Genomic DNA, 26825 nt, shown 5'->3' with positions numbered 1-26825 from the left:
TTTGTTCTCTGGCTCTGGAAAGAAGGGTAGGAGTGACTCTTAACCACACAACATCCTCAGGTTGCATTCAAACCTGTTCTCCACTGAAATATCCTTCACTATGACAATACTTCTCAAGTACCATATAATTTTATGAAAAGAAATAAACCGCAGCCTTTTATGGATGGACACTTGTGATTGGTAAACAGACTTCCTATATAAATGGCTGTGTGCACAGATTATTAAAATATTTGTATGGCTGTCTATGTCCCAGTTTTAAAATCTGGGACTCTGACAGCTTTATAGGTCAGCTGAGAAAATCCTGCATGTCCTGCTCTACTCTAGCACTGTAGCCAAGAAGCAAGAACAAAGGGATGCTGTTTCAATGATAGGGCTGATTAAGCAGACAAATGCTCGTGCATTCTTTCATTTCTATGGAACAATAATCTCATTTCTGTATTTGTTCCAGTATCTTGGAAACATTCTTTGAGAACAGGATGACCACTTAAAACAATAAGACAATTTATTAAGCAATAGCCTTGACTCATAAAAGGAAACATCTTTTCCCATGCATATTAAGCAAAACTTTTCAGTGAACACAGGACAGAATCCAAGATTAAATACATCATAATTCTTAACTACAACCAAGAAGAGAAATGAATAAATGGTCTCTTAGTCTTATAGAACTTTAATAAAATTCTCTTTTAAAAAAGCAAGTAAAGACTTGGAAAACATCTATTTAGGTGCAATCAATCAGAGGAATTCATCATTAGGTAGGTTTAGCATAATAGCATCAGTACTCAACCAAAGTGCTTTTTTCCTGTTGTTGTTTTGAACGTTTTGAACACAAAGTCTACACTCTTGGGCACAAGTGAATGCTGGTAAAGGCAGTGAAGAGCAGAAGGACAGACAGCAGAATACAGGTTCCCTGCACCTGCCAAGGGCTAATGCAACAACCAGGCTCCCCAAGAGCTAGTTAGCAAGACCTTAGCCCAAAGAGGGCTTTTCAGGCCACCTGTAAGAGCCACAGCATTTACTTAAGATCCTCCAAAACTTTCCATTCAAGGCAAGGACATCAATCACCAACGGACTGGAAACCTAAAATGAGGCTGTACAGGCAAATGTGTCTAAGTTTTTCAAATAGCCATCAATTGGTCTAATGAAAAGATAAAACCTCTTATTAAAAAAAAATTCCATCTCATGCTGAGCACAACAGCACATTCTAGACTTACCTGGAATCTTTATACGCAAGAGTCTAGGAGCACAGAGATAGTATAGAAAAATAGTTTATTAATTTTTATGCTGGTTTTAGCATTAGAAATTAGATTTAAGAAAATAATACACCCTTAAACAGGGATTTCTTTGGTCTGGTAAAGTGTACAGAACATGCCTGTTACATATGTTCTGTTATCATACATATACACAAGAGAAAGACCTTCCCATTCATACATTAAGGTCCCAATTTTGATGTGCTTCATTTAAACTTTAGTCAGCAAAACAGAAGGTTGAGGAAGTAGTTACCAGCTTTTTACACTTGACACCTTCTATGAAGAACTGAAAATGGGGTCAAACATTTTCATGTGACAGGCTTTTCAAGGGGAAGCAAAAATGTGCCAGTGGTTAAAGGTCAGAAATTTGCTTTCACTCATTGATGTTAGGAAATGTTGACCAACATACTGCTACTTTTGTTTCAGCAATAGCCATGCTTATACCTCCAAGGGTACAAGAGGTACCCTGGCAAGCTTCATGGAAATGAGGGAAAAAAGAAAAATGGCCTTTTAGTGACAACTCTTCAAAAGCCTGAGGAACGCAATGGATGACAAAAGGCAGCTTTGTAGCTTCGGGGCAACTTCCCACTACCAAGTATCAAACTGCAGCAAGTAAAGGAAGTATGAAAACTTACTGCAAAGGTCATGAATCTCTCTTATATTGCAAAGTATTAGGCAGGTCTAATACAGAAACTTTTAATATTTCCTCCTACAATGATGACAGACTAAAGAACAGGCAAGATTAGCCACTGTTAGGTAAAATGGTATTTACAAAAATTTTCAGGAAATATTCACAGCTCTGTATTTCATAAAATAATGTGAAAAAATTACTGACAATAACAAATAAGAAAGCAGTACATATTCTTTGAAAGGCAAATATACTTTTTTCTAATTAAATGCAAAAAATTTTAATAAACCAGCTTTTTTGTAGACAGTGGAACTCTTTGCAGGTAACTCCGCGCTAACTAAAGAGGAACAGTGAGTTTGTTATCTGTTGTGTGCTCTCACTTGGCTTGTGTCTTTAACTATTACAACTTTTTAATAGATCCAATGTGTCAGCACCTTCAGAGCTAACATAAGGTGAGCAAAATCACTGCTATCTGGTAGATTGAGTTGTAACAAGGAACATCTCTGAAGAATACTTTATTGGACTGTTTCAATTCACAAGCCATGACAGTCTTTTGCAGAAGTTATCAAAGCTTTTGAGGCCAAATTTATTTCAGTTAATGGTGAGGAATGGGCATGAAGAAACCTTGCCTCCCTGACAGTACCACTGGAGAAGCTTCTTTGTCCTTCCAAACAGAGTGTTTTACTTTACAATATCTTAACATGTTTGTTACTAAGGTTTTCAGCCTTACAGCTATTTCTAGTAAGGCACTGACAATAACTCCAAAGCATAATAAGCAACTCCATTGGATAATACATGAAACAAACTGGTGTGAAGAGCTATTCTGCTGTCAATCACAGTTATTGACAAGAAGTCAACATGTGAAGCAATCACACCTGTCCTGAAAACCAGTCATTCTACTCAATCAGTGCTGTAATGTTGAAAGTTTCAGTTGATATTGCTGAAGTAATTATGCTTGATGATCAAACTGAAGGATCAGCTAAAACAACTCCTCTGCACCAGAAGTATGCATCTTGCTAGGACAGCAGGCATTTGGTTTTCAGCCAAAATCAACTTTGAGGAGCCAACTTTTCAGATTTGGTAGCAAAAAGTACACTCATTATTGCATAGTACAGTGAAGGTAACATGTTCATGAAACCAACTTTCATGAGAAAAACTGTCTTCCTTCCCTAAGTAATCTTTCTTTTAAAAAAAATCTATTTTTTTTTAAACTGAGTTCACGGCATATGTTGCTCAGGAAGATTAGAGAATCAACATGCAGCTGCAAAGCTCATCTGTCTGGTAAAGGGCAAAGTCAGTGAGATCCTAGGGAAGAATAAGCTTACCCATGTGAGTTCCTATGGTTATTAACAGTTTGGAAGAACACAAAGCTGATACTTGGAGGGAAAAACAGTTAGAAGGAAAAAAGACATGGAACTAAAACTATGACCAGTATGGGGGATTTTTGGCCCACAAATCATTGATGATTCTTGATGTACATGGGACTAAGTGTAGACAGATTTTTAAAGGCACCTCTTGGTCAAAAGAGGGGTTTTAACTCAAAGCTATAGAAGACTAAAGCTATTGCTATAGAGGATATTCTGCCTTCTGAGTATTTTTATATTATTTTTCCTGCTCTAAAATAAGCCATATACAGTTAAGTCACAGTAATCATCATGTAGCAGCAAATCTGTCAAAATAGTAAACCAAATGGCAAAAACATCCTGTATGTCCCTTTCTAAGTGTTGCAAGGGGAGAGAGTCATAAGAATAGAAAAAGTAGTGAGTAACCAGATGTGGAAGTTTACAGGTCAATTTATCAAGCAATCCAAATCAGGACAATTAGCAGACTGTAGCTTTGTTGAAGATTTAGTGGTTTTGTTTTCCTTTTCTTTCCTTTTTGTTTTTAATGTCCAGAACGTGTAAATTTCTCAAGTTAATTGCAGATGCCAAGTGACATCCCAGGTTCTCAGACAAACAATCCACTCACTGAGTTAACAAAAACAATTTACAGCACGCTTGTACTGGAGTTCCTTATTATCCTTAACTGACCTTATCTTCAGGATAATACAACACCATTAAGTAGTGTCCTCATTTTATAGATAATGAAACAACACTAGGGATGGAATAAATTAAATGTGGCCAACTACACAGAACCCTTGGGACTGAATCAGTATTTAAAGCCAAGTCTTTTGAGACCCAGTTTACTGTTCTAAGAAATGAAACAGCCTGGCTCACATTACAGTACATGCATTGGTCTTACACCAGCAGAGACAGGTCAAAGTCACAGCACTGTTCTCATTCTTTTCACTGTTAAACTACTACACACCTCTCAGACTCTTCAGAGTTGACAATGACCACCAACTAATTGCCAGACTTAACATATAACATATTTGAGAAGCAAGATTAATAGAGGAGTAAAAAGAAGGAAGAACTAAAGCACGAAACAGTCAATGGGTAAAGTGTGCAACAATCCTGCAGACAGTATTCCTTGAGTTGCTGTCAGCATCCCAAGCTTCCCAAAATACTAATATAGTTTAAAAATGTTCTATTAGGTGATCTAATAATCCTTTACATAACTTCATATTTCTTAGATTATTGTAGTAGAAAATGCTTTCTATTTTTTTATAGAAGAACCTTTTATATTATTTTAGACATATTTTGTTATTTTAGAGAACAAGAAGAAAAAACAGCAGTAAATCATCCAGTACCTGCAATAACTAGATAACAGAGCAACAATTAATCCTTGGTATTGAAATATTTTGCCTCTCAGAAAAAGTATAAGAACAACTTTGATAATCAAAATTAAGAAAGTTTACCACATGCCAAAACAAGTTTACCACAAAACATCATCTGAATCCAATTACCCCTCATGTTGTATAACAGTTCCGAGGGCATGAACAAGGCTTCCTTCTTGGTGCAGCCTGAGATTTTCTTTTCAGCACACATAAATGAATATTTTCTAAATCTCTCTAATTTACTTTATTTTTCTAGTTTTTCCACAACTCCTTCCTCAAATCACAACCTCTCACAAACAAGACTGTAGATTCCTATGCAGCAATCAAATGCTGACTGACTATGGATTTCTTCTTAATATTTCTCATGGATGCTTAAAAGCAGTCCCCTGCTCCTGTGGCTCCACAGACAACAGGTGAGAATCTCCCCTTTCTTTTTTTCTGAAGAGTTTTCAGTTTTCTGGCTGATCCCACCTGTAATTTCTGGCTTACCAGATTTTCCAGATAGGTCTTATTTTTTTTTTTTTCCTTCCAACCCTCCCAGAACATGAGACCAAAAGAGCTTCAGGCATCAGTCCAAGATTTCCAGAGGCCCCACAGGCTGCCCAGCATGCCAACAATCTGCGCATGCACAGTAGGGACATCTGATGCACTCGGAATGTGTAGGACTCACTGCATAGGCAATATGGAACACATATGCACATATTTCCATCCTAAATCCTACATAATACACCTCAGAGATTTCCCTCTCTTTTATTCCTGCATGAGGTCAAATGGTATTGTTCAAACTCTGACGGATCCCAGCATACATTATAAATTCATTCCTTCTGATACACCAAATATTTTCCTGTGACATTTGCTTCCAAAGGCATTTTGGTATCTGCTTACACCTTTCACACATTTTCAGCTTCCATAACTGCATGGTACTCTGGAAATAGAATGAGGTGACAGTGCACTACCCAGGCTTTGAATTACAGTTTCTCTACACCTAAGTCTCATTTGGGTTGGGAAATGCAGTTACCACAGGGCCATTACTGACATTTCTGATGGCCTATAATTTACACAAGGGCAAAAAGGTACCTAAGAAATGGGGATTTCTCAGGTTTCCAGGTTTATTTTTTCACTATAAACAAGCCCATCCTTCTTTTTTTTTTTGGTTCAGGACAGTGTTTTAGCCTTGCTTAATGGGTGGCTGAATGATCACTTTAAAGAATTCTTTTGTCAACAAAATCCAAACCATCTAAAATACTATAAGTCATCTGATGACATTTATCAAACATGCTATTGCTTTAATTAAGGCAAGCAGTAAAGAGAGGTAAGATAACAGGCTTGTTTGATAGCACTGATAACTAAACAAGCTGCAGCTTGATAAAAACAAGTCATAATTATGTTATTACCTTGATAGGCTACAAGATGCCCCAGAATGAATCACATTGGAGACTGCCACATGTTTTCCTAAAAACCTATGATGAAAGAGTTCTTACTATTTGCTTTACCTACTAAAACATTCTTTTCTAATCTGATGTTCCCAGAGTGAAAAAATCCACTCTGATTAATGTCTCCTTTCAAGCTCAAAGTCAGCTTAACTTTTCCTTCATTTTAGCACAGTCATTTCCTTGAGTTTCCTTAAAATTAAACTGCAGAAGTCTTTGCCCATACATGAAAGGAGCACTGTATCTTGCCACTTACTTGAACCTTATTTTTTAAGTATTTTGAGTATTTTAAAGTATTTTCTGTTGTGCTGGACTTTCTAGTTGTTCAGTAATTTTATTAAAGTTTCCATGTTCGCAAGGAATTACATTTTTGCAGCTACTTGGTTTCACCTGAAGCTTGTTCAAGTTACTTTTGTTTGCAGGTTTTACATTTTTGCTAAAGTATGAAGACCTGATGAACACAGAGAAACATATTCTGGTTTTGAATTTTGATGCAGAAAATGCAGGAAACCTTCACAGGCTATAGTGAATTTAGTACAAATTCATATTGCAGTAATGGAATAAAGAATGAACTTTGGCTTCTACAACACCATTTTCCCAATTTGCATTCATCTGGTAAGTTACTTGTAACTATGGTACCAGGTATTACATGTGTAATATTACTTATTAATATTACTTTTAATACATTTACTTTTAATATTTCAATACATTTACTTTTTAACATTATTGTTGCTTTTATTAACAAGTAGGGCTTACATTATAAACATTCACAATTCAGGAAATGAAATATTCCTCTCCATGAAACCCTAACATGGGCTTTTTATTATCCTTTTAACACGCAGAAAGCAAAAGCTTTTTCTATTGTTCAACAACAGTATTTTCCTGATTCCTATATCTCTTTAAAAGATGATGTTATATATAGGATGAACAACTATCTGTTCTGCAAGGAAATAAATTAAAAGTAGAATATTTAATTAGTAGGAAGAGACAAACTGAATAAAGGACAAATATCACTGACAAATCACCCCTAAAATAATAAAATATGCTTATGTATGGTTTTGTGTAATATATAGCACTTTCTAAACAGATTTATTTAATTTTCCCTAAAGTTAAAGTATTTACTTTAATTTTCCCTCAAAGTTAAACCCATAAAATGTAACTAAGATCAGGTCCAAAAATCAAAGAAAAAAATCCTGAAGAAGTCAAAAGTCAAATTCCAATTTCAGTCTTTGATCTTGTATGAGAATTATTCCCATGCAAAGAAGCACACCTAAAGACTTTATTACAAGAATAAAACCAAACTGGACACTATAGTAGACAGTACCTAGGATATTTTGAATACACTGCTAATAATTAAATATATGTGAAACCAAAATAAGGAAGAGAGTATTACATGTAGAATACAAAAAATACATTTAAAATAAAGTAAAATCAAGACAAAGTCAGTAAAAACCTAAGCAAACATCTGAATCACTCTTGGATAATGTTGCAGAAGAGAACTGATGACAATGATTTCCTAGTAAATTCAAACAAAAATATTTCTCAGTTTGACAAAACTGAAAGAGAAAATTCTACTTTCAGCCTTATCTTATTTGTATTTATTAATCAATAAAAGTTATGTATTAGACACGGGAGAATAGCTGTGGAAAACAAGTAGCTATACTAAATAATCTTTTTTTCCCATAATTTGCTATATCTAATCACCTTCCTTCTAAATTATTGTTTCCAACTCCAGAGCAGTTAAATCTTTCTTAATTTCTGAGTTATTACTAAAAGCAACACATTAGACTTCCTGAGAATTGCATAATATTAAGAGATCTAAAAACTGTATTTCTTCCACAGAGATTTAAGAGAAAGTTTTAAGAGTTGCATCTTTTGCCAAAAACCATTAGCATTTGAATTAAATTCTCACTAGCATGCTTAGCTCATGAAAATGGCCTTATTTTAAGTGCACATAGTGCTGGAAGCAAAATACAAGTCTGGACTCAATAAACTGCATGAACATCATCACTACTGTCATTTTCTTACTCACTTCTTTGCCTTAAAGCTGCACATAGATCAGCCCCATGTGCCTTTTTGCTTTTCTCTTCTCTTCAATCACACACTCCTCTAATCCTTCAGTCAGCCTACAAATCTCAACTTGCAACTCTTCTTGTTGTCATTTCCTTATTTTTATTTTACTGCCCAAATAGTTTCGAGTCCCCTCAGCACTCACGCTGCATGCCAGGTACTATGTAACCATTCCCACCCCTCCTGGGTGACTCACTGGTGTGATACAAGAAATAAAAGCCTCAGAAATAATAAACTACTAGCAAAACCAGATCTCTCCAAAGTACCATCATCCCCTGAAGTTTCGTAGGAACTTCTTGCCTGTGTTTTAGTATAGACTAGAGATCCCTCAGGGCAAGAACCAAGTTATTTATGACATAATTAAACAAACAACAGCATTATACTAATTCACCCTTCAAAGAGATACCCTGAGATAGTGGTACATATCACTCACCCAAATCTCCAAACAATATGCCATCTATCAAAAGCAGGTAGCTGTCAGCAGAGGTAACTTCCCTGTACCACACACGCAGGTCACTCAGTAATCTGGTCCCTTCACATCAGTGTTTTCCACTATGAACATAGGGCAATTTAAGCAGCTAATTTGCAGGTATTGGAGGCAATCCCCTAGGTATTTTCTTTAAAACACTCCAGCAAACAAAGACTTAGTAGTTAGCAGCCCATTCTGCATAGTGGGAGATGCAAAGCAGGCCCTAAGAGTTTGCTCCTGTCACCATGGGACTGTGCTGTCTCAGGGTCTCTCGCTGGTCAGAGTGACCCCAAAAATTGTTAGAAAGTCTCTTTTCCCAGCCCGGCGCTTGAAGAAGGAGGCAGAGCTCTTCAGTTCTTGGTCTCAAGGTTGTTTATTGTTCCTTATCTATAAAATATTTTCTCCTGTCCAGCTGAGGTACACTCAGCAAGACAGTCCAGGCACTCTGCCTGCCCCCGGGGCAGTGTTATATCTTTATACTAAAAATATTGTATACTACGTATACAATGTTTACAATTACTTTCCAATACCTATCACCTATGTTAGACAGTGAGCTTCTACTCTAAACCAATCACAGCAGAAGATGGAAGCCAACAAGAAGAAGGAGAAAAGCAGGACACACCCACATCCCTCCATCTTGCTCCCCTGAACCCCCATTCTAAAAAACCCCAAAATCTACTTTTTCACCTCATGATAAATTCACTATTATTCTACTTAATTTGTCATGGCTTGCTGATCTTCATCTAAGGTTGGTAGCTTGCTCCACGGGTCATAATCAAAACCACAGGCGTTTTGGGCTCTGTGCCAGGGTCTCTGAGCCCCCTGGCAGGGGTCTTGGCTGCTCAGGACAGCCAGAGGGATGTCCTGGGTTTCAACACTGTGCCAGAGGCATGCAGGGGACAGGGGCATTACAAGGCTCCATCCCCAGCTCCCACTGGAGCAGATCCCCTGGGATGCCTCTGTCTCAGGTGAGGTAGAGCGGCAGAGGGAGTGTGCTGCCATGCAGGAGTCAGTCTGCAAGGTGACACTGGCCTCACACTGGGAGAGACACTCTGGTTGGGGCACGGGGACACGAGCAAAAGGAGCTGTGGGAGGAGGTGAACAGACCATGGGGCATCATGGAGAACAAACAGAACATAAACAGGGTCACTTCAGGGATACTGAAAAGATTTCTAGTGGACTTGGGGGTAAACTGTATGTGTCATCCCTCAGATCTGCTGCTGAGGAAGAAGAAGAACCTGGTTAGGGATATGATAATCAATGGCAGCCTTGGCTGTAACAACCATGAAACAGTGGAGTAACAAAGGCAAGAGGCAGAGGTACCCAGCATGGTTAGAAGCTGGAGAACCTGCTCCAGGAGAGGATAATGAGGGACATAGCTTGTTCAGACTGAAGAGGAGTCTAAGAGCAGCCCCACCAGAACCTACACAGAGGTGACCATGATGATGGAGCTAGGCTCTGACAATGGCATACAACAGGAGAGAGAGATATTATCAGCATAAACCAAAACAAAAAGTTGTAACTAAGTATAAAAAAAATTTCTTTGCTATGAGGATGATTTTGCAGTGGAACAGGTTAACCAGAGAGGGTGTGAAATCTTTGTTCTTAGAGGTTTTCAAGACATAGCTGGACAAACCCGCCAACAGACCAGGCAGAATACATAGTGGGCATCGTTTTGAACAGGAGGATGAACAAGAAACCTCCCAGGGTCCCTTTTGACCTGACTGAATCTGTCTGCAGTTATTACTTCTCTTTGGACCAGGTTTTTTGTTTTGAAATGGATCAGATTTTCCACACTTCTGATACTTCAGCTTTTGCTGCAGAGTTCTCCTAGAGTTCACAAATAAATTCCTGCACTGGAGAATTCCAAATGGAAGTTGAAAAGCAATAAAGAATTGGCAAATGCAAGTCTACATCAAAAAGTCAGGTATCAGTTCATTAATTCTCCAAACCTTTTGCTGTATATGGTAGCTGAATAAATAGGAGTTTTAAAAAAAAAACACCATGAGCCTTAAAAGTGCTGGTCCACCCAAGAGAACACTCAAACTGAGCTGCCAGTACAACACAGTATTTTGTAACTCTCTGAACAAAGGCCCACAAAGCATCTCCAAAAACTTCTGCAACAGAAAAATGCCTGCCAAGAAAGCCACCTGTGTACTCACAGGAATGATTTAACACTATTAACAAAGGGTCATGTTTTCTTTGCAGTTCAATATATAATCCAAGCATGCCTCCCATGCACTTCAATGCTTTAATTCTCCAAACAGCTGGGCACAGAGGCTGATTGTGCTTCTGGAACTTACTAGGGCAGAAAAGAACCTGGCTACCAGCATTTCCTGAACATGGAGCTTTGTAAGTCATCAGGAGGAAATGATTTGCAGATTATGCACAGCACAGGAGTCCAGCCTTCTGCTTATCAAGACATACATTTCATGGAAACATCTGGACATGAAACACTCTACAAAAATGCCACAGTTCTTTCCCTTTTGAAGTTTTACAACATTACAAGATTTCTAAATCAATAATAAGAAAACATATAAACCAATTCAAAGGATATTTTTGTTTCAAAACCAAAACAAACTAGATATTTAAAATGCCTAGGTTATATTGAAAATAAAAGCACAGACCTCAAAAAGTTTTCATCTTGATTAATCCTTTATGGATGGGATCATCTGAAGCTACTTCAGTGAAAAAACCTTAAAACTAGCTGGCCAGCTGACCATCCTCTGTATTATAAGGATACTGTCCTTACAGAACTTGCAGGCAAGTGTCTTTCTTCAGGACAACTCACCAATGGCCTTTGTGTAATGCCTGGCCCCAAGTAACAGCTCTGGAGCTCTGTACCAGAATGTCACCACAACAGGATCCAAGTCTGCCAATGGCTTCAAAGGTGAGTTAAACAATCTTGCAAAACCCATATCAGCTGAGGAATGGGGAGAAAAAATGAGAAGATTATTTAAATTCTAATACAAATAAATCAAAATTCAATAGTATTGTCCAAAGCAATTACAACAACAGCTCAAAATCATTAAAAATTACAAATCAAAGTTTCTAACAAAACAAAAACTACTTACAACAATACTGGATCAAATTTTTCTAAGGCTAAATTCAATTTAGTCCATTCCTAAAATGAAGGATAACATCTGATGTGTTTTGATCATGGTATTGTAAAACTTTACATAACACAGATGCCTGTTCATTTTTTTGAACTCTAACAGAAACTTAACCAAAGTCAACAGGTTAGTAGATCTCTAATGTACATTTTCTCCTTTATTTTTACATATGCTTACAAAACTGTGAGTCCTTGTGACAGCTATATATTTACCCAAAGTGCAAAATTAAAATGACTGCAGTGTAAATTGTTTTTGCACTATTTTTCAAGGCATGCCTCCTACATGTTTTGGAGGAATGAGCTCCAGAGTCAGTCAGCGGGCACTGTTACAGAGGTGTATTTTAAAACTAAGCATTCATTCTATGGAACTCAAAAATTCTCCTCAGAATGAGCCTGGTAAGTAACAGTAAGAAATGCTAGATGGGAAAGCACAAAATTTGGTACATTGTCAAACCCACACATTTTAAATCCAATTGAAATCTGAAACTTTTCTTTCACACAAACTTCAGCATTGCCACATGATTTATTTAAAAAAGGTAATATCCACATCACTGAAACTGAGAAGGGAATTAGATTTTGGATAAAGACCATCACAGCTACATATGTTACTCACCTTGACACCAAATAACTTTTGCATAACAAACCTTTGTATCTCTACAAACATGTGCAGTAATGTCATTTATATAAAAAATAAAAAACCAAACACCATTTATAAGTAACGATGCTAACTTATGCTAACTAATCATAGTAGAAGTCTAAAGAACCCTGGTCATCACCACTGTTCTCTGTAGTTATTACTTTTTTGTTTCATACAGATGCTTTTATGTTTCATGTTATACCCTTGGCAAGTTTTGAAAAGCCTAACAATATATTTGGAATTTCTTAAGTCTGTAAAGTCAGAGATTTTAAAACTGAACTAAAGGTTGTAGATACATACACTCAAAGAATACTGAAGATCCGTTTCTATCTTACACAGAAGATGCATTTTTTCTATTATAGTAATGTCTTAGCTGCACAATTAAATTTTCTCAAAAAGTTTACCTATTTTGACTCTTCCTCTTTCAGGACCTTCACCCATTACCAGAATGTTTGCTGGTTTCTGGAAAACAAAAGCAGAATTTTTAGCTGATCAGCCTTTGATGATTATTTTTGAGAATAATATAATATATACATTTATTTTATGATGAAAACATCTCTGGAAACATCTTTAGAAGTCTGAAAGTACCATACCTTTATCTTGCTGACATTTAGTTTTTATTTCTAGCTACCAATTTCACAATTAGAAAACAGAAACATACTTTGACATTTCACAGTAAGAAACGCCATCTTTAAGTAAATGTGCATTTCTATTGTTACTAGAATAATTCTAATCACTGGAGAGATTTTCTTCTAGAGGAAAGTTTTACATTAGCTTAACTTTTATGCTACACATTAATAATCTGGCAAGAACCACTTTTGCTGGTATAACTTATTTCAAGTGATGCCAAATCTTGGTATACAAATGCATAGTTGAGAGCCACTTTTGTTTTCATCCTATATAACTACATTTTAGAGCTGTGCTTGTTTTTAGTGTATGAATGATAAAAATCACATGGGTAAAAACACTTTTTTCCCCACAAAGTTGATTTCATGCTATGAGAATTCTCTTGAAACAGGAGTATTCACGCACAGCTACATCCCAAAAGGTTTTGATAGTGCAGACAGCAGCTTTACAAGTAGAACAAAACCTTTATAGGCATTTTTTGCAATCTATTTGTTTGCAACCAGCTGTTTGTGAACACCACATAAAATCTGCACATGACATCACAGCAATTGTTCTGCAATTAGGATCTAGGTTCCCTCAAACATCAACAGTCATTCCTTGGAAGCTTTTGTCCTATTGTGTTAACAGCTGTAAAAAGTAAACAAGATTGAAAACATTAAGTGATTTGAATGAAGAGATGCATAACAAAGCTTCAAAGCAGGATTTTTGGAATATTATTCAAACAATAATTATATCTAAATCCTTAATGCCTGCAGAGGGGTCTGCTCAAGCAGGATTTGTTCAAGAATCTGAAAGAGATTCAGAAAACCAATGTCAGAATCTCACTTAAATTCTCAGTTCCTTGCCACTATTTACCTGAAACGAGACACTCAAACTAGGGTTTCTAATTTGACTCAAAATTACACACCTTTAGCTTTTTTGAAAAAGGAAACAAACAAAAAAAGCACTCTACTTCACCTATTCTTTTTCCTTCCCCCAGGAAGCTGTTCTTCCCATCCCACACCCAGTGCTTACTTTGGTTCTTCCCTGGCTCCAACCACTGCCTCTCTTTCCAGATGCCTCTTTTATTCTTCCTTTTTTAATCTGTAATTCTCAACACCATCACTGACTTTTAATTCCCCAACATATACTGGAACCATTCGAGAGGCAATATGCACTCCCTTCTTGGAAAACACAACTGATTTCAACTGACTTTGAGCAAACACTCGCCAGCAAATCTAGGAAAGAGAAAGATGAAGCTCGCTCTGGGCTAATATTTAATGACAATAAAATCAACACCTCAAGGCAATTGTTGAACTCTGGTTGTACATTTATGTATTACCCTGAATTGAATATTCCAGAGAACAAAATAATCACTTTCTGCATATTCAGTAACCAGGCAGCAAGAGATGCATGCAAGTTCACATTTTACCTCTGTTAGAAATCATATGGATACAACTGTGCTAACCAAGAGAGCAGAACTCCAGTTTTCTTGATGAACTTCTTCCTAAACTTCTGCCTAGCAACTGATTCAGAGTTGGGTATCGTAAGTTTGCTGGATTGATGTGCCAAAGCCAAATGTATGAGGTTCAACAAGTCAAAGTGCTGATTCCTGCCCTTGGGTCACAACAATCCCATACAGGGCTGCAGGCTGGGGAAAAGTGGCTGGGAAGCTGCAGCTGCAGGCATTGGAACAGGCTGCCCAAGAAACTGGTAGAATCACCACCCCCAGAAGTGTTGAAAAAAATGAGGATTTGCACTTGCAGGCACGGTTGAGTTATACACATGGTGGTGGTGGTGTGAGGTTAATCTTGGACTCAATCTTAGTAGGACTTTCCAATCTTAATGATTCTATGAATCAAAACTACTTCAACAGACCTTTACACTCAGGATTGGATTTTAAGCACTATAAAAATGCATTTACTTGTCAAGTGAAGCAAGCTGATAAAAATGATTTTACTGCACTGATTTATAGGTGAGGTTGTTTCTAATAAAAGAATTAGGTTGTAAGAAATAAACATTCTAACTTCAGCAGAAAGGACTTTCAGAACAACTCACAAGAACCGTATTTTATCTCTGGCAATATAATATTCTCCAAATAGCAATTTATTCACAGAAAAAAAGCTCCCAACTCTTTAATCTGCTGACCTTATCCACAATATTCACAGAATATTTCAGGTTGGAAAGGACCTCTGGAAATAACAAGCCTAAAGCAGGGTTACAAATTACAGCAGATTGCTCGGGCCTGAGCCAAGTTGGGTTTTAAACTTCTCCACAGATGGAGACTCTCTCTGAAACTTCAGTGTTTGACCCCTGTGACAGTAAAAAAGGTTTATCAGTAGAGTATATTTACATCTACTGCCTCCTGTTCTACCACTGGATAGCACTGCAAGGAGTCTGGCTCACTTTCTTTATTCACACTTATCAGGCACATATACACATTGATAAGATCCCACATGAGCCTTCTCTTCTGGAGATTGAATAGCTCCAGCATCTTCAGCCTCAGAAAGATTCCCCAAAGCCCTAGGAGACTTAGTAGTCCCATGAGTACAGGAGATACACTAGGTCAGGGTCTATGGAAGCAAGAGATTTGTCCATTTATATATTTTTGAAGCCAGAATGTTTAGAAGAGATGTTGTTCTGATTAAAATTTAAATCTGTTCTAATATATAATCCACTGAGGATCGGAACCCTCCTTAGGCAGCCAGCAGAGAAACTAAGTGATTTATGAACTTAGCAGATGTCACGTTCATTAGCTCTTGTGAACCCCTCTGAGAGAGTCAGGGGCAGGGGAAACAGGGAAGAGATTAAATTGGAAACAATTAAAAACTTTAATTGAGCAAAAGAGCAAGCACTTCTCCTGAGGCACCACCCCCAGTGTGAAGACAGCAGGGATTTCATGGATGGCAACCTGATGCCTGCAGGATCCCCGCTGTGTCAGTAACACCTTTCATTGTGGCACCTTCCCGAGAGGTGAGAAGTCTTGGTTCCAACCTGTTTCTTAAGTAACAAGAAGCCTACATCCCAACTTCTTATTTCCCACATAAGCAAATTAACCACTTGATAATCTACTAATCAGCACTTTCTAAGTTCCTCTTGCTAATCAGAGCTGTTCTGGCTAGGAAAGGCTTTTCAATGTACATATGCTAAACCAGATGGGACCCATCTTCTTGAGATGCGATGTATAATATCCAGTTCCTGTGCCCATGAATTTTTATTTAATAAAAATAAGCAGCTTCAGAGGAGCTTAAAACATAGGTCAAATATTTTGTGGTTGTTTTATATAATAATGGCTTGAATATTGTAAAACTCTTCCCAGAGCCTTCACATTGCACATACCATGGTGAGAGAAACACAACCCTTTGGCTAAAAAAGAGGCACCAAGGCAGAGCAGCAGAATTTCAGGTATTCGGGTATCGAAGAAAGCTTTTGGTTTACTTCAGAGGGAATAATTTGGCACCAGAGATCCTCAGGAAACTATGTTAGGAAGGTTTCCATCATGAGGTAAGAGAAAGGACTACTGAAGAAGAATTCTAATGACCTCTGCGTCTTGGAGAAGGTAGAACATGTTAGCTCTACCTTAGTTCTTAGTAATCTCTGAAAATGGAAAATGTAGCATTTAAATATTAAAACATTTTACTCCAAGATCATCACTTAGATGACAATAAAACTACAGCCTAGTATACTATAGTCACTGGACAGCTGCAAAAATCAGACTAAAAAGCAGGAATGAAAAAGCCCCACACTTCATTTATGTTCAGCTATATATAAGTCATAAGCACCAGTCTGGTTCCTGACACAAATCCTACTGTCAGCCATTTGATGAAGAAAAGAGTGTTTTAGCTGGAAGGAACCATCCAGAACCAAGCAGCAGCTAAAAGACCAAAAGCTGGCACATACTTAAGAGTAAATTGTGTCTGTATACAAGAGGACAAAATTTTAATAAACAAAGTTTGAGAAGCCCTGCTTAAAATCATTATCTAACTCCTCTAGGGTAGTAGTTGGGTGAGACAACCCAACAAGGAGTACACTTTTCAAGCAGTTACATTCTAATTGATCCTCTATTTTCCTCATACTCTCCCCCCTCACTGAGAACACAAACACCAGCTGGGAAGCAAAGTGATGCTGCTGCATCTCCCCCTATCTAGTTGCTATAGGAACAACAGAAACAGTAAGAATTAGGAGTCTCACATTTAATATAAGCTATAAAAATGAACAGGCAAATCCCTGCTGAGAAATTCAGTTGAGGTTTGACTGTCTAAAAAAACATTTGCAAAAAGAGCAAGGTTAACAGTAACAAACAACTGAAGCAAAAATCTGAAATATTTGCAAAAAGGGATGAAGATGACGATTCTTTACAAGTCTTTACAATAGGTTCAATAAGCATTGATAATAACATTTAGTTTTCTACATTAGTGGGGGAGAGGGAATAAAGGAATATTAAAAATCTTGATGGGAGAGAAATTAAAATGTTGGATTAACAAGTGTGTTTTCACAATTACAAGAAGAGTCACAACTGGGACTCATACAGACATTTATGTGAAGATACACTTCTAATTTTAATATTTAGACAGCAAAACAGAAGAAAGGTTGAAAGAAAAGAAACCATCTATGTTATTAAAAGATTATAATAGTTCAAAACAGGAACAACAACCTAACAATAGATGGCAATACCTCAGTTTTAATGGTTGTTGTGATCTCCTTAAGTACAGCAGTGACACAATTCATAAGAGATTTGGTGCAGAATTACAGTCCTATGAAAAAATGTCCATAGGGATACACCAGTTTCCATACACAATTCTTTATTGTTTATATCCAAACAAATGTGTTTCCCTTTTGGAATGTGCCACTGGAAAAAGAATAATATCAAATTAGGAGGCTTCTATTGTAAAAGATTGCAAGCCTTACAGATAAAGGCTCTCCCCACAGTTACTGACACTGCCTTGCAATGAGGTCTTTTCAAGTCTCCATTATTTAAAAAAACAATTGTAAACAGCCCAGTGTTGATACATAAAGACACTTTCATTTCACAAGCCAGAGGAGAGCAATAATATTTTTGTCTCGGCTTTCAGCATGCTGCTCCCCAAATGACAAAGGTCCTGAGTGAGATGGCCATGTTCCACTCTGCAGGCACTACTCCAAATACAACTGAGTCTCTCAGTTCAAGGGTAAGAGGGAGACACTGATTGTTCACTGAAATTTGTAAACAAAGCTTTTGATCTTCTCAACTGTAAGGAAATGTAGTCATTTCCCTGCCTTAAACCAACGCTGTTCAAAATCAGACTTTGCTCAGATCAATAAATTCCCACATAGGTACTAACACTGCTGCTAACAATTGAGCTAATTAAATTTAATTTTAAAAATGAAAGGTTCTTAAAATATTTTATTATGCACTGCAAATCTCCAAATCATTACCACTTCCATTTAAAATATTTCCATATATTGAAATGCAGGTAGGAAAATTGTTATCCCCACTTCTCTTTTTTTTAAAAAAACTGTTTGATCAACATTTTTCTGATACTGAAGCACTAGACAGAAGTATAAAATATACAGTAAAATATCTTCACATCTGCTTCTCTTTAGCCTTACACACTGCAAACTCATATAAGAGTCACTACTCTGATTACATAACATCACTTTCAGCTTGGTTTTTATCAGTTGTTATCCTTAATGTTACAAAAACCCAACCATATTTCATTACATCTTTGGCCTAGGTTTGTAATTCATACAATTTTCTTCCACTATTTCCCTATTCTGTTGGAATGATTGACTTTGCAAAGTAGTATCTTTAGCAAATTACTTTAACAAAATAATATCTTTAACGTCAAGATAATTATAATTTCATTTGAATCAATAATGTAATAACACATATTATCAAATTATCAAAAGGCCAAACATAAAGCTGATTACAACAGCACATGATCTAAAGAGTTAGAAAAATCTCAAGGCATACAAAATGCTTTGAAATGGTAGATTATTCAACTGAACTCAAAACTTATTTAAATCTGAAAAGGAGGAAAAAAAAAAAGAGGTAAATACATTAAGTAAATAAAAAGAACACAGGAAACAAGGAGTACCACAGAATGCTTTTATCCCATCAAGCAGAGTGCTTGTGCCTCTGGGATAACAGATTTTAAAAGGAAAGAAAATGTTATTGCAGAGAAGTAATTGAGGTCGGTCTAGAGAATTTCTCTATAAGAGAAATTCTGCAGACACCAAGATCAGTGAAGAAGGAGGAGCAGGAGGCGATCCAGTCTCTGGAGCCAAAATTCTCCTGCAGCCTGTGGTGCAGACCATGAGATCCATCTGTAGCCTGTGGAGAAGCCCACACTGGAGCAGGTGGATGCCCAAAAGACAATTGTGACCCAGGACTTGTGATCCCATGGGGGACCCATGCTGGAGCAGCCTGTTCCTGGAATGCTGCACTTCATGGAAAGAAAAAAAGGAAGGACTCATGCTGGAGCAGTCTGTGAAGAGCAGAAATCTGTGGGAAAGACTCCTCAGAGAAGTTCACGGAAGAGTGCCTCCCGTGAGAGGGACACGGCAGTGGAGCAGGGGAAGGACTCCTGCCCTGAGGAGGAAGCAGGGGCAGAGCCAACACGGGATTAACTCGCTGCTAACCCCATTCCCTAGCTCCCTGTGCCCCTGAGTGTGGGGAGGAGGTAGAGAATTGGGAACAAAGTTAATCCCAAGCAGGAGAGCAGGGGATATGGTTTTAGGATTTGTTTTACTTCTCATCATCCAGCTCTGATTTTGACTGGGAATGAATTCAACGAATTTCCTTAAGTTAAGTCTGGTTTGCCTGTGATGGCAACTGGTAAGTGATCTCTCCCTATTCCTTTCTCTCACCCCATCCGCCTTTTTTTTCCTCTTTTCTCTCTCCTGTCCAGTTGAGGGCGCTTTGGTGGGTACCAGGCATCCAACCCAGGTCCAACCACCATAAAATGGCACACAAAATTTTACAGCTAAGTGTCATCAGACTGTGTCTCTAAAAAGTTCCCAAAATTAATTTTATTGCCATTAGAGGAATATTAGTGACAACAGATACAGATTTAAAAACGCATGGTTACTTTTTATCTCCACTCTTGGTCCTTCTGAAATAATTTTAAAATGAAATGTGTTCAGAACTGATAAGGAAAAAATGCTCTTGCGGGATTCTCAGATATGAAACTGCATATTCAGGCACAAACCATGCTGTCAGATTATGGTAGTGACTTATGCATTTCATAGCAGCTGAACAGATGCGGTCAAAACAGTCATTTCACTCCAGCTACCATGAATTCTATACCAACTACATTTGCAGAACTTACCTGAGACTGATGGCAAAACATATTACTAACTAGGAGTAGGAACAAAATGTACAGAATATACCTGAAATATTTCTTTGGAATGCCTTAGGTAAAGATTTTGGTTAAACATATTCCTTGCTTGTACTCATTATGTGTTGAAAGGGGAAATGTGCTGTTTTCATATAGAAGCTAGTTATCAAAGAAACCTTTTCATGTTTATATACTCTTATAAAACCTGGCATAAAAAACAAAGGTAAAGGAAAGCAGAAAAAAGCAAACTTTGGCCACAGTGCAACCATAGATCTGCATTTTATTTTTTTTTCAAAGTCCATGAATTAAGCTTAAGGTGATGTATCCTTCAACAAAAGCAAAGATGTCACTACACACGCTTCATTACAGACTGATTTCAACAGCCCAAGAATCCGGATATTCACCTGGAGGATCAGCCAAAATCATAGAGTGCTTTGAGCTAGATAGGACCTCTAGAGGTCATCTGGACATTTTGCAGTCCAAAACAAATCCAAATTTGAAGCTGCATCAGATTGCTCAGTATCATGACTAAGGGAGCTGCAAGTCTCCAACAGTGGAGGCTACCAAGCCCTTCTGGTGGGGAACACCTGGCACTGTCTGACAAAAAAAAATTGTTTCCCAGCACCTAATCAAAATGTCTCTTGTTAAAACATGGATCTGGTTCCTTCTCCTCCTTCTGCATATTCCCCTTAAGAGAGCTTCACCATTTCTACAGCCCTGGCAGCTCGAGTCTCCTCAAACCCCTCATGCTGCCTAGCTGCATGGTAGGACAGCTGAGGCTCAGAGAGCCATCTCTGTCACCCTGCTGTAACCAAGCCTACTGCACCTTTGGCTGAACAGCTCCAGAATCACATGTTTAGCCACAGAAAAACATATCTGAGATGACAGTGTCAGCCTGGAAGTCCAGTCTCTAGAACACACTCACTGCTGAAGTATCTCACCAAAGGGAAAGACAGACTTTTCCACTCTGCCTGCATTTTAACCAAATCACACACAGATATACATTCTAATTAAGTTGCTGCTTCTTCAGTTACTCTCATATATACACAATTAAATCAGTGGTCAGGTAGAATATTCATGTCTCTGTTTGACTTGATTTTTCGTAGGTCAGATGTTCTCTTGAGATGTAATTAAGCATATACTTCAAGAGACATTAATTCTTTAAATTCACTCCCCTCATTTCTATCTAGACCTTCCCCAGAAATGGCCAAAATATCCATGCTCCTTAGAAGAATACTCTGGTTTAAAATCCCTTTAGAACAATGGTTTCTTAGGCAATTTCTAGAAAAAATATTTGATTTATAAACTCAACATGCTTTGCTGAAGCAGGAAAAGACTATTCACCAACTCTATTCCCTGGTTAACCAATGGATAATATAGTTGCACCTATGCCATTGGAAAATTGACTGTACACACAAGGGGAATATGAAATAAGAATAATCACAAGAAGAGAATATAATTTTGGCCTGCATAAAAGTTCAGAAATGCAACAATCTTCCTTTCATACACCATTTCAGGTTTCTTATGGCTGACAGGGTGTTAAACTAATGCAAGACAAAAATGAAAACTCCAGACAATTTTGGATGCTGGGCATTGCTTTGATTAAAACAATCTTCACAATGTTCCAGTATACCAAGTTTCACCCCAATCGATGGCAATGCAGTTTAAGTGAAAAAGAAAAGGATGAAAAAAGTCACATTTGGAGAATGCCAAAACATTTGACACAAATTAAATTTTATGTTGCTATGCAACATTATCCAAAGCATTCTGCTGTTACCAGGGCTGCAATAGCATACTTGAACTTAAAATGTTACATGTAACCTTGAGAAGGACAAAGAAGGGGGAAGTCAGAAACAAAGACACAAATATGATCATAAATTTTCAATGAAAAATAAAAGGTCATAAAGCAAATGTTCAAATAATATGCTGAATTCACATTGTCCCTGGGATTTTCAACACATTGCAGTACACACTCCAGCAAAATTCCCATGAAGATACCCAGCAACCATCTAGGCCTTGTTTTCAGACCTTGCCTGGGCTCTTTGGGAGCACCAAGCATAGCACAGGTCAAGACAGGTTGTCCAACCTCGCTACCCCATTTCTGAACAGTAAGATGTGCAGGCCCAGAATGCCTGAGAACAGAAGAAAGACTCACCTCAGGATTACTTTGGAAGAATGTTCTGCTTTTAATGCATTACAAAAAAAACCCCAAAAAACAGAGGGGATAAATTTTGTTCTATAAAAGCACAGTCAAACTCTTCCTCTGCTGGGCCTTTAAAATACATCCTAAATGCCCCAAGATACTGTGGTCAAGCCAAGTCTTTGCATCTCTGCTATCAAGTTCTCATAACACATTCTTCACACATAATCTTTACTCAGAATAATAACCCAAAGGCAAATAAACTGAGAAGATACACGCACACATGAAACATTACCAACACTGCCATTTTCTTCACCTTTTTAAAGGCAAAAGCCAGGAGACAGTAAGTCTGACAGAACACTAACATAAGAAAGCCTATACCTGTATTGAGATTAGGACTAGAATTTAAGAGAAGGGGGAAATGACACGATGCAATTCTCACCTGTTCCTTGCATTACTTTGTTTCTGTTACAGCAGCATGAAAATTAGATACCATAACTGCTAATTCTTTCAGTTCAGGCACTAAATTCCACCACAGCCAAAATCTGTTATTTGTTTTATATTCTGACAACTCCTCTTAATTTAGTAGGGTTATTAAGACAGAAGCATGAAGCCACTATCCAATCAAACAATAAATGACAGAAAGTGAGACTGGTGACACCATCATAAAACATTTTCTTAACTGCCTTTCACAAAGTATTTTTGGCAGTAAAATTCCAATACCTCCATTCTCCCAAGAGTGTGGTAGAGTCAAATACTCAACAAAGCCTTTCTGACTGCAATAAATAATATAGTACCAAATGAATAGATATAAATGTAATCCATTTTCATTACAAACAAGCTTCTGCTTGGATAGCTTAGATTGACTGAATTAGGTTGAAATATTAAAAGCCCTTTAATGGAAATTTCAAAAGAGGAAAAGAATAGGGTAGCATGATTACCTGAAGTGGTTACTTCCATGCTGAGTGGGTCTTAACAAGTCCCCTTTTGTCTGCCTATGGGCATGAAAATTTAGCTGAAGGGACTCAGAACTATGGAATACATTTTTTTATTATTAGAGTATAAACTTGGCAAGATTTAGAAAAGCAATAAAAACATTTTACAGAACTTCAACAATCAAAGGTTTAGGTCTAATAATATTTAATATATTTTCATTAGCTCTTGTCAGTTTCTTACATGTGAAATTTTGCAGCATCAAACTACCTTTTTTAATCCATTTTCACATATGCTGTTTTTCTATGCTCATTATCTCAAGAATAAAAAAGTGAAATGCCATCTCTTCTCTCCTCCTTCCTTGAAGTTGAGTCTAAAGACTAAAACTAACCCTTACCCACATGAGCAATTCAAATGCCTGTTATACTGTAGCATCAACCTTCTTCTCTGTATGAAAACAATCTAGATCAGTGATTTATAATGTAAGCCAAATCCTTATACATAGTCTTTATTACAATATCTTAAAGCAAGTTCCCAGATTCCACTATTTGCAGGGCTAGGTTAAGCGTCTCTTTTTCCTCATGATTTGTCCAGCAGATCAGTTTTCAGGTTTCAAGAAGAAATTTTATCACCTAAATACAAGCCTTGTTCCTATAGCAATACTGACTGGGACTTAACAGTCCTCTGGACCTTAAGGTCTCAAACTCACCATCCAGTTACCATGTTTAGGCAATTAACTCATGTATCACTTGAGGCAGCACAACCTCAGCTGTCTTGCAGTAGAATAAAAGCAAATGCAGACCCCAAAGCAAGCAGATAGTACCACTGTTCAGCTGACATGTGCATTACAAACAAAGCTAAATAAAACATAACCTTTGAAACCCATCCTAACAGAAACTTTTTTGCTATTTTATCACCATCAGCCTGTTCACCTCAGGACTCAGATCAAATATCTCTTTATCTCTCAGTCAGTTCTCAGCTTCCTGACTTCTGGGAGACCTTCAGGCTCATGAAGACTGACTTTTAAGAAGACAAGCATCAATGGCCAGCTTCTTCAACAAAAGTTCAGACCTAGTCTTGCAACATTAAGTTAGAGAAGTCTTGTGCTCCTAGTTTTCTCTTGGAAGTTTTCCAAAAGTGTCTCCACATGAACAAGCAGCTATGAAGTCTTTTAAGTAACCAGTAAATGCAGCCAGCCAAATGGCATGCTAAAACAAGGTCACAGATAGTCATTTCCACTGTTCTTCAAAAGAGCACTTCTTTCACAGCATTAACCAGATTACAGGAGAGCAGAATCCCCATTCCATCTCAAGAGTTGTTCTGCCTCTGCAGCCCACATCTCCATTACTGTACTCCTCAAGGCAGGGTCCCTGGATAGCTGCAGTGCTCATCCCTGCTCATGTGCTCAAGGTGCTCTGTCATGGACGGGCCTGCAACAATTTCCTTGGATGAAATGACACTGATGAGATTTTATGAGGCAGTGAACCTCACAGGAAACACAGGAAAACATTTCTGGATATACTGCTATAGCAGCATTCAGTATTAGACTTCAATATTACAAAGTTAGTAAACAAGATAGGATGATTATCTGAAATCTTTTTAGGGTCTTTTCTTGTAGAAGAAAAAGTCAGAAAGAGGTAACAAAGGCTAAGTTTGCAGATAGATTCATAAGTTATAGTATTTCTACTTGTTTTTTCTGAAGTCTGGGATGGATTCATTACCTGCCATTACTCCCACACACAGATGAGATTAAGAGATACTAAGTAGCACATCTGCATGTGTTTACACTCACGATATCTTGGTAATGTTTCTCAATACAAATGCACCCTAAACTTTTGAATAATACTGCATTCCCTTTTTTCTCATTTTATCAGGAAATGGTAGGGAAAGGAGCTTAATGTTCAGCTGGGATTCAAATTTGTATGGTGTTCCTTTTGTGGCATAAGCTTCAATCATTATAAATTCAGTGTAACAATAAAGGTCTAGATGGTCTAGATGTGAGGACCTGAAGACCTAACCCTTAAATCAGCACTAATTCAGAACTATCAGCAGCTCAAAACAATTTAAAAGCATCTCATCACAACAATTATTCACATAAATTAAAGGTCATCTGTGTTTGGAAGGTTTTCCACCGATTAAAATAATTTTCTAACAGGCCAGGCAGGAACAAGCACAAACCCTTTCAATACAGAATGTACTTCCCAAAATTACCATAAACAACTGAAAGGCATAGATCTGGAATACTGCTATTCCAAACATGAGTGAACACTGCCTACACAACAACCCAATTCAAGTGTTTGTTTGTTTGTTAATGCAGCCTTTCTTGCACAAAGGGCACAATATCTAAAGTACTGAAAAACAGCTCCTGCTTTGGAAAGCTCGAGGCTGGGAAAGGCCGGCACTGGCGCAAACGGAGAGCAGCCCACGCTGTGTAAGGAAGACACAGCTGCACCTGCACAGCTCAGGGCTTTGGCTTCAGGGAGGGACAGAATTTGAACAGCAACCAGAGAGGTGTTTTCAAGCAAAGACTGACACATAAAACATTGAAACTGGGAGGAGCAAGGGACAGAGACCAAGGAAGGCTTCTCCAGCCACAGGCATAGCTGGTGAAGGCTGTGAAAGGTGTATAAGAACGAAGCAGAAAAAAGGCTCTGAATACAGAGACTGAAAACCTGAAATCGGTTGAAGAAAATGAAAACTATTTAAAGTTAAGATTTAATATGCCAATTAAAAAATTATGGAGACCACAAATTATCTTTTAAGACTCTTGAGCACTTATCCCAGCTATTTAGCTACTGTAGGTATAGTCCAAGATTGCTAAATTTTCTTGCCTTGGAAAAGGAAAATACATTCCTTTCCCAGATACCATATTATTTACACAGCTTGATAAATATTTATATTTTAAAAGCTATTATTGAAAATCACAAAGTTTCACTTTAAAGAATGACATTTGTAATTTGCGTTTTAGTATCAACTAAACAGTCACAGCCTCAAAGCAAAGGCTTTAAGTAGTTATGTACCCTGCCACCTTGGGCATTTTTGCCTGTTTATCCAGTTTCCAGATTTTCACACAGATAAACATCACTTATTCAGAAGAGTCTTTCCACAGAATACTTGCAGCCATTCATTTCAAACCAGCACCTCCAAAATTTCAAAATAAAGATGCTGCAGCAAAGTATAGTGGACACATGCAAGGAAGGTTCCTAACTCCACACCACCATGACTTCAGAGCTGGTATCACTGCTCCCTCCTTTCAGTCTATGCATCTGTTGCTAGCAATGAGATTGTGTTTGAGGGCCAAAAAACTTGACAAGAGCTTAGACAACCTGTTTTTGAACCTAATAACTCTGGCCACAAAGAGCTCTCACTGCATTTCTGTGCTAGTGGAAAGCTGCCAGGACCCCTCATATATTTGCTTGAATAACCAAAATCGGTAGGTTTTCAATGGCAAACTTCTCCGTAGCATAAATGAGTGAGATCCCACTTAAAAATTGTTCATAAACACATTTATTAAACAT

At 37.6% G+C, this 26825-nt stretch overlaps 1 protein-coding gene across 2 annotated transcripts in view; it reads right to left on the bottom strand.

Annotated features, from left to right (window-relative positions):
• CDK19 (cyclin dependent kinase 19) overlaps nt 1-26825 on the bottom strand; it is a 121001-nt gene that overhangs the window by 22860 nt on the left and 71316 nt on the right. For both annotated transcript variants that reach the window (XM_058020844.1, XM_058020843.1), the window contains exons 5-6: nt 12714-12771; nt 11352-11483 (exon numbers count right to left, since the gene is read on the bottom strand). In XM_058020844.1, coding sequence (XP_057876827.1) covers nt 11352-11483; nt 12714-12771 — 190 coding nt within the window. The remainder of the gene's footprint in view (nt 1-11351; nt 11484-12713; nt 12772-26825) is intronic.

This window comes from Melospiza georgiana, chromosome 3 (genome assembly GCF_028018845.1).
Source record: "Melospiza georgiana isolate bMelGeo1 chromosome 3, bMelGeo1.pri, whole genome shotgun sequence".
NCBI classification, from domain to species: Eukaryota; Metazoa; Chordata; class Aves; order Passeriformes; family Passerellidae; genus Melospiza; species Melospiza georgiana.
The sequence above is the reverse complement of the archived record's forward strand: the minus strand, read 5'-3'. Positions and strand labels throughout refer to the sequence as shown.